The 10,005-nt window shown below is 33.3% G+C and overlaps 1 protein-coding gene across 2 annotated transcripts in view; it reads left to right on the forward strand.

Moving 5' to 3' along the window:
- LOC111051089 (b(0,+)-type amino acid transporter 1-like) overlaps positions 1-9,877 on the forward strand; it is a 121,881-nt gene extending 112,004 nt beyond the window's left edge. For both annotated transcript variants that reach the window (XM_039432552.1, XM_039432553.1), the window contains exon 12: positions 7,148-9,877. In XM_039432552.1, coding sequence (XP_039288486.1) covers positions 7,148-7,212 — 65 coding nt within the window. In that variant the 3' untranslated portion in view covers positions 7,213-9,877. The remainder of the gene's footprint in view (positions 1-7,147) is intronic.
- The last annotated feature ends 128 nt before the right edge of the window (positions 9,878-10,005 follow it).

Consider the following 10,005-nt stretch of genomic DNA (forward strand, 5'->3'; position numbering starts at 1 on the left):
TTATGTAATATATGTGTAAAATTTTCATGGTGTGCAATTTATTTTATATTCCTCATCTCTATAGTATAAGTATCATTTATATATATATATTTATTATTATTGAATTACAAGAGTTATTGGAGAAGCCCATATCTAGGCCTATCAAGATTTTTTAAGACTGAATACTATTAGAAAACCACGCCCTAATTATATTAAATCTCATGCTTTACCGACTGATGCCAAGCAGGAGGCTAATCGTTATTTTAATATAAAGAATAACGTGACAGAAAGACATGTCGCCCAACGTGATAGGCCACGGATATGACAGAAAGACATGTCGTGCCAACGTGGGGCTGATGATGAGAGCCAAGCTCATTGAATAATTATTTGAAATTAAGTCAATAACCATATTGAAAATTATAGATAACTTATACGAGTTGTGAGGAAAACTGGCGAAGGGAAATTTGTATTACTTTTTGGGGAATCAATAGCTTTAAATAAAGAGAAATTATATGTTTTAAAGAAAATTTTATATTATTATTATTGTAGAAAATATATTTTATAGAGAGAGCTATTATATTTTATAAGCCTAAACTGCTAGTCAGAAATCAATGAATAGTATTATTATATTATAAGAGCTTAAGTAATAAATAGGTTACCTGGCTTGTAATATCCATAGGCCTATCCTCATTTGTGTCCTTATTAATGCCTTGTTGGCCAAAACTTTCACTTTTTTAACAAACACTTGACACTTAATCCATTTTTAAAATATGAGTCTCTTTTCGTCCACGCAAAGTAAGGTAGCAGACACACTGCAGACGGCGATAGTAGCGGAGATCGACGCTGAGGGGGCGCGATGGAGTCCAACGCCCAGATCTCTTCAATCACCGCCAAGAATCCTGTGAACAGTAATAAACCGTTAAATGTCTCCCAAGAAGCAATAAAAAGGGTTATAGTAGAGGGGATGATCAAGTCATTTTCTAATAGTTTAGAAAAAACAATGACCATGGTAATGAAGGACTTGAAGGCGGAAATGAAGGAAATGCGGGAATCATTGAAGGATACATCGGTAAGAACGGGTAAGGAAACTGCGGACACAATATCAGCATCTACCGCTGAAAATCAAGAACTAATTACAACCGATTTAACAGCAAAAATAGATACTGTCACTTGTGAGTTAAACGAAAGAATAGATAACCTACCAGCACAAAACACTTCGCATGCCGAAGTAGTAGATAATGAAACAGAAGCTTCTAGTCATTGGAAACAGGCCCAAGAGAAGTTAGTACAACTTGAAAATCAAATACATCAATTTCCGCACGAGAATATAGAGCCTACTCCCATAGCAACGTTTGATTCACTACACAGTTTCAATGAATTAGGCCGTTTTGACAATACAGACCGCTATCTCCAACCTAAAGAATTTATAGATCAGATAAAACTAGTTCAATCATTAACACCCACCTCTTGGAATTTTTGGCGTCTTCGTTTGACTAGTTTATTGATTGGCGAACCCCTGATGTTCTTTCGGAGTAGAGTCCATGAATTTACATCATTGGATGAGTTTGTAGCTGTCTTCCTGGAACAGTATTGGAGCAGAAGTAAACAGTTGGACGTGCTAGCGGACATTATATCATGCGATTTCAACCCTAACTTAGACGGTGCATGTACCACTTTCGTCACTGCCCTACAGTTTAAAAATTCTCAATTGAGCGAGCCCATTAATGAATCGGCATTAGCAAGTATTATTTTAAAGAAGCTACCGTATCAAGTTAGAATGGCACTCGCCACACAACCCATTACTGATTGTAAGCAGCTGATAAATCATTTATATGGCATACAGTCTGCAATGGCAATATCAAACCACCGTTCAGACCAGAGATACGCACCAAATCAACATAACTCAAAATTTAATCAGTATAACAGCCAAAACTATGAATCAGTACCATATGATTGCTCACGATCTACCCCTCAATTTAAATGCCGCTATAATCATAATCAAAATAACAGCTGGAATAATAGAAGTTTTCAGAATCGTCAAACAAACCATTATCCACAGCAAACCTATGAAAGAAATTATTATTATGGCCATGATCGATTTAACACAAATAATGATTACACTCAGAATAATTATAATAGAAATTACAAACCGCCACCTTATCAAATAAGTACAAACTACACATTAGAGCATGCATCCAGATCAAATCACCAAAAAACACAGAACCCAACACCCAACAACCCACCACTAAACGCAGAGAAGACTACAGCTAAAAAATTACGAATACATGATAACCCCGATACAACCCACGCAAGCTCAGAAAAAATAGATAGAGAAAATAAAGATACTACAGCCTCATATACCACCTTTGTGAACGGTTTACCGAAAATATTAGAAAAACAGAAGTCAATACAAGACAGCCTACCATCAAAAACCGCCGCCCACCATGAAAATTAAAACAACCCGCAAACATCAACCCATATTAAGTATCCTGTTCCCCGCCGAAGAGCAACCCGCCACCGAAGAATCACTACCGGCCACAACCCTACAACAAGAACCGATACACTATAATAATGCTGAAATACCACCACTGCCAAAAATAAACAGCCGCCAGGAGGAGACCGCCACCATACTACCCGCTTTGAACGTCACACCCGCGCATCATGAGACCCGCCACCGCACCCGCGCATCATTCGACCCCACCAAGGCACCCCAAGGAACCCAGGATAGAGGACGGACTACCGGATAAGAGGAGCGACCACCGCACGGCCCGGAGACGCAAGCGCCCGAGGACACCGGACGGCCGACATCAGGACGGAGAGGACGGCATTCGGGAGAGGAGCATGCATCGCAAGGCCCGGAGGCGGAAGAAGCGACGAAGGAGGAACCGCGCGCGCCGATGGAGGCCGCATGCACGCTTCAAGAGGCAAAGAAGAACACCGGACCGACACCGAGGAGGACAGGAGCGGACCGACGGCATGCATCCGCGGCACATACGTTTTAAAGGCTATGATCAGCGATGTGACCGGAAAAATAGGCCAAAGGAATATGACAGAAACGGAACTGATAGGAATAATATTATGGATTCATGCCGGGAAAATAATGGAGTGGACTACTTATTGAGACTGATGAAGGATAAACGGTGTCTAGGAAGAGTGAAAGAATTAAAAAATAATATTAAGAAAGTGAAAGTACCTGAATATTATGCTATTGAAAAGATGATAAATGTTTGGATTTGGTGTTTAATATTTGTTATTATGGCTGTGATATTAGTAAAAGACTGTGTTGTGGATAGGACGAAAATATTGTATTGTTGTTGTTAAATGGATCTATTATTGATGATTGGAAGTGTTATATTATGAATTGTTTATTATGATGATGAAGCCTAATAATGAATTTAAGTGGATAGTCTTGAAAGAAAATAAATGGAAGGCTTTGGATCAATTAAAAGAAATAATTAGTAAAGGAACAAGGAGTTGTTGGAAGAAAGAGTATACAAGATACAAGGGTTTTATATTCATGAAGATAATTAATAATAGGACAGCCTCAACAACCGGACAGCAGATAACCGAACGGCCTACAGCAACAATCTACAAGCAGAAAGTCAAAAGATATGGGAAGACCACAACAATTCTACATGAAAAATCACAGAATTTGAAATAAATATGATAAGAAATCAAGGAAAACATTATTATCAAACCGATTACTAACCTTCCTTAATAAATTTAATATTGGTATGGGACCTCGTGGCAACAATCCAATGTTTAATTTCTTTCCAGCCGTTAGAAGCCTGCAATAAGGAAAAGAACAATTTTTAAATATGTAATTAAATTATATACATCAGATAAAAAAGGACACAAGCGGGGATAATAAAATTAAAATTTGTTAATTACCTTTTTAAGAGAAAAAATTGAGCAGTTAGGTTAGTTATGAAAGTCGATAGCAAATTCTGATGTAACATGTAACACTATGAATTGTAGAACAGCGAACAGCTGACCAAAGCCACCCAAATCAAATGAATGTAATATCTGTTGAACATATGTTTATAAAAAGAAGTACTGTACCCAAAGAGTTATTTATTATTGTTATTTATTATCTTTATTAATGTCGATATATTTATTTATATGTTTTTATATTTATTACTTTTAATTATGCCACGTTTGTTACCTGAAAAGACTTAAAGTGAATACCAGTTACCAAAACCAAGAGCCATTAGCAAAAGAAAGTATTGTACCTGATGTATAGAAAATTATTTATATTAAGACCTAAGAAATACTATAAGATATAAGCCCAGAAGTTTATGAATCGAAATTATTGTCTAAAAGGAATCATTTATGAGAATTATGAAATGTGTGTAGTTAAGTTGGCAGCCCTGCAAGCGGCGAATTCAAAAATTACTGTGTTGTAAATGGTGTCAGGAGGAGTACGTTTAGAAGTTTATATTTATGATATTTTTATGTGTGTTGAAGAGGAGAATTTGTTATTGTTTTTGATAAAGGTATAAAGGAGATGCAACAAATATGTCTGCGGAATGTGATAGAAGTAGGAGAGTATAATTTATAAATAAAGTATAGTGTATATCAATGTATTGAAGGGTGGGTTTTCATTAAAAACATTGTGATTCTCAAATATTTTGAATTCAAACCCAGGGGCGCGTGTAACATATTAAATCTGGGTAGATGAAAAACCCTAACAGAAATAGTAATAGGTCTAAAAATAAAGTAATTGGCTAATATCGCCAAGCAGATAATAACAAGATAAGATAGCATCAGCTTGTTCTGGCTAAATGGTACAAGAACTAAAAAGGATTTGAAGGAAGTTTACTACTCATAAATAGATTATTATAAAATATTTGAAGATTGAGGTTATGTAGATGTATTCACGGATCGGTGACCTAGAGATCGATCAAACCGAAGAACGTAGAATCTGACCAAAACCCCTTGGCAGAGCTTTATTGCAATCGGATGGTGTGCAATGTGAAAAAACACCCGTCCACGTGGCTAATTATTAGGTAGCATGGAATTAATATTAATGTATAGAATATTAACTAGCATGCAAAGAGCATAAATATAAAACCAAATAAAAATAATTTAATGTATTCAGGAAATAAGAGTTACCAGGCGCATGAATACCTAATAAAATTTGCATGCACCAATAGTAAAACGGCAGTTAATAGGCGGCAACTGTAGGCCAATTCAAAAATATTTATATATATTTATATAAGTGTAGTAGATTTTGTGTAAAAATTTGTGTAATCTATGTTATCAATATGGCTCGAATGCAAAGAAATTATTAATCATATAATCTAAGCAATATTTTGGCATTCTTTGTAAGATCTATTTGAATTTAATGGCGGAGGATTGAGATATTTAAATTTTATGCTAATTTGAAAGTCGGAAAGAGGATCTGTAAAACTTGAGAAGGAAGAACCAGCACTCGCCAGCCAGATGCCACCATAAGAGGACCCCAATATTTTAGAGCGAAGTACCTTATTAATAATTTTGTAAAAATTAAAGTTAAAGTAAATTATTAAATTTCTTAAAAGACTTCGTGATGCTATTGTGAAGCAGAAGTCATTTTTCATTTTTTATTAAATTTATAACCCCTTGGAGGAGACGATTCCGGCTACCATATTCCCGGACCGCATGGAGTTGGATCGACATCGGCGGCTTACAAGAAGATTTTCGACACGTGAGTGATTAAATTTGAATTTAGTGATGGGCGCCCTAGTGCTTCGAAATAATCTGATGATCAAAGCTAGCTCGCCGAAAGGGTTATTATAAATTAAGAAATTAATAAGAGTAATACTTGCGCAAGTAAAAATTAGTATTAAGGTATTTAATTGAAAGAAAAATATAGATCAATATTTTAGAAATTTCTATTTAATCAAAGAAGTACGAAATCTAGGCTATCAAACGTATGCATACAATATTTAATTTTTGCAATACAATTGGCGATAATTTATCATAGTTCTAATTCACTAGATGAATGGCTCTACCTATTCCGTCAGGTGCCGAATCTTGCACCCTGAGATAAAAATATATATTCGATACAAATAAATCTACTAAATACTAGAGATTTTAATATATAGATATATTTGGATTATTAGTGGCTAATTTATCAAGCTGATCTTAGAGCACATATTTTTGATTGAATTATCCAAGCAGACAAGTATTAGCAAGTACATGTCACAGCTACATGCCAAAGAATGCATATGATTTCAAGATAAAGGCACATGGTAATGATTCGTGCCATAAATCTAGAATATAAAGTTAGCCTGTGATATTTTTATTGATTTCAAATATTGTTCTATTTTTATATTATATTTTTTATCGCTCTATATATATTTTTTGCCTCGACTGATCTTTGCATTATTTATGTAATATATGTGTAAAATTTTCATGGTGTGCAATTTATTTTATATTCCTCATCTCTATAGTATAAGTATCATTTATATATATATTTATTATTATTGAATTACAAGAGTTATTGGAGAAGCCCATATCTAGGCCTATCAAGATTTTTAAGACTGAATACTATTAGAAAACCACGCCCTAATTATATTAAATCTCATGCTTTACCGACTGATGCCAAGCAGGAGGCTAATCGTTATTTTAATATAAAGAATAACGTGACAACAGTTGCCTACTAACTTTGTCTTTCCATAAGCTGAGGCCATGATTCAAGTTTGGAGTTTTTGATAGAAAACATTTTTTTACGATTTTTCTTTTTTAACTGATGATTAAAATTGCAACAAATATTATTGAAAAGAAATTGATTTCTAAAATCATGAAAAGTGAGAAATGAAGGTTGTAGGAAATCAGCACTATGGTAGTTTATTTTGTTAATTTCAACACACCGGTTTTTCGCTAACACGGCAGCACAGAATGTTCTCTGATGGGTTGATTGGATTGGCTTATCGACGGCAGCCAGACCTGATAACAGCGCTCACACTCACATTCCGGGACGACACGTCACGGTACGATAGGACAGAAAGCTCTATGATTATTTAGGATTTTTCTAGACATTTTTAATTGATAAATTATTTATTAATTTTTGAGAAAACATAAAAGGTCAATGTAACTTATTGAGCACGAGGTCTACTGTTCACAGAACTACTAGTATTGTGTTTTCTTCTAAACTGTAATGTATTTTTGTTGTGAATTTCAGATCGATTCACAGTGTTTTGTCAACTGTTGCTGGAGGTTGCTCCGACCCAGGCTCTATTTGACTGATGAGAGCATGTATAGATCAACAAGTGTAGAGCTTGTAGCAGATACTAATGTTGATGTTCAAGTCAATAACCACAATGCAATATTGTTACAACCTCTAATCCATTTTGCATATCTCGGCTCCAACGAATATCGATTTGGTAGCATTTATATACATGATTTGATTCAAGCAATATATGTTCGATTTATAGTAGCCTAAAACCCTATAATTTCGAGAATGCTGGTAGAGATTTTCAAGTGATGGTGAGATATGACAAGCCTACTAAAGCAGTAGAATTGATATGAAAGTTTCAAGCAAATTTCAACTTTGTAATGAATTATGGACTTCCATAAGCGAATTAAAACCATTAGCTATCCAAACAGTAATTTATCACTCTGTTAGTCCGGGTGGGGGGGTTGATTTTCGGCTGAGCCTGGCATTTTCTATCATAATTTCATATCATTATCCTCATCAAAGTCTCACGTAGAAATTAAAAAGTAAAACAGAACGGAATTATTGTTTTTGTGAAATATAATTTATTTGATAAAAGTGAGTACCTATTTTCAAGAACAGAAATCGTTATCATTGTGAGCAACCTAATATGGTTTTATTATTTAAATTATTTTACATGAAAAAACGTTGGGAATCTGTTCCTTAATTTATTGACAAATTATATTCAGCTTGATATTTCTACGCTAAAGCATAAATTAATAGATTTGACCAAACTCTTTGGTTTTTGAAGCTGAATTTTTCTAAATAAATGCTCAATATTTTTTTAATTTCACCAGCAATGATTAGATACAAGAGCTTAGAAAAGAATCTACTGCTGAATTTATAGATAAAGAATTGAACTGTACTATTTGAAGAAAATGTATTATGAAAATTTTAATTGAAAATTCACATTCAATTTACGATGTGAGTTAAATCTAGCCGGCACGTAATCAGCTAATCAATACTCGGTCGTAATCAGCTGACCGTTGCCGTTACATGTACGAGGACTTTCTATATACTACCTAATATTGGAGGTCCTGCTCGTACTCAGATGCCGGGTCGGTACACTGTATGTTAGGTTTTGATTATGTACTATCAGAGCAGGCATAGGCATCTATATTATTTACATCCTCCAAATGATTTCTGATCGCAGATCGCTCTGTGTAGCCAGGCCCCTAAATCGATACGATTAACCAGTTAACAAAATTATCAACTTGAGTTTGATGTGAGGATTGCAAACAAGAGCATTATTGATTAAAACATAAGAATTATTGTCAATGTCAAAAATGTTATCTTAAATTGAGGTAAATAAATGAAAAGTTTCTGCCATTGAGAGCTCCATTGATTATTAAAATTAAAAAAAAAAGTCAAATTAGCTTGTAGGATGTAGATGATAAAATTTGATTTGATTGAACTGAAAATTTAATAAGAAACAAAACTTATTCATGTCTGCTGAGATTGAATCAAATCAGTGTAAGTTTTTTGGTTAGCAAATCGAAATCCAGTAAGGATAATAACACCAATTTCAACGAAAATTTAAAGGAGATAGTATAAATTATTGGCTCTTCACATTCATATCATATCAGTTCCAAATTTATCAGTAGTTTACCTATTTATCAAAGTGTTTCTACTATTGAACAAATAGGCTATGAACAATTGGTTTCTAGTGCGGTAATGTATCAAGGAAAGTAAAGATACTGTTTTGTTATCGACTCATTTTTGACATTACAAAAAAGTGTAATTGTTGCATTACTAACTATCTTGTAACTGTGATACAAAATTTATTTCAATGTTAATCGAATTTTAAAGTGAATCATAGAGTACAAAATGTTCAATTACAGTATAAATTTATAATAGAGCTATCTGATGTTCAAAAAAAAAAAAAAAATACAACAATTTTGATGGATTCAATGAGATCAACATTTGAAGACAACTTGAATCAACAAAATACAAGGTATTATTCGAATCAATGATTATAATTGTACTATTTTTATTGTTCTATTTAAAATGTACTCAAATGATAACAAACTTTTAATTGACAATTATTACTGTTTCTTACTGTAGTTACCCAATGATTATCATGATGCATAATTGATTATTATAAAGATGATCACTTCCATGAATATGATTGATAATATTCCAATATTGTCTCATGATAGATTAAATCAATAATGAATCATTTCAAGCAATTGATTAGAAAATTTAGTAAGTGCTCACCCACAAATCATTTCTATTTCAAAGAAGGAGCAAACATTTTTGAATTAATTTCCCAACACTTGTAAATTGGAGACAAAAAACCAAATAAACAATGTAATTCAGAATACATTATATTGACATAGTTGATGATTATCATTCCATTTTCCATAACTTCGTTTTTACGAATTGAAACTAACATTAGCTGCAATTATTGTCTGAGAGGTAATTTTACTATTTAAAAATTGAATGGTTTTAACTCTTGTAAGGAGTGAGCATTTATGGTAAAATTTCGATTGAAGGAGAAAAATGTGCTTGACAGATCTCATGCTATGATGAAAACTTGGGATAAAGTTATTTTTTACCAAAATAGATTGAAGTATAAGTATATAAATTTATATACTATTTTTTTATGTTGAAAAGTGTTATTTTTTAAATTATAGATAACTGTTGTTATATTGTAAATTTATTACTGTTGCAATAAATATACAACATGATGAATGATTATTGTGATTTCATTTTGAACCATTATTTGTTTCAACTATGAGTTTCAAACACGATTCTTGATTACTTTTTACATTCCATAATAATAGGCCTACTAATCACTACCCATTCTATAACCTGCTAAAATT

This window comes from Nilaparvata lugens, chromosome 7 (assembly GCF_014356525.2).
Source record: "Nilaparvata lugens isolate BPH chromosome 7, ASM1435652v1, whole genome shotgun sequence".
Lineage (NCBI taxonomy): Eukaryota > Metazoa > Arthropoda > Insecta > Hemiptera > Delphacidae > Nilaparvata > Nilaparvata lugens.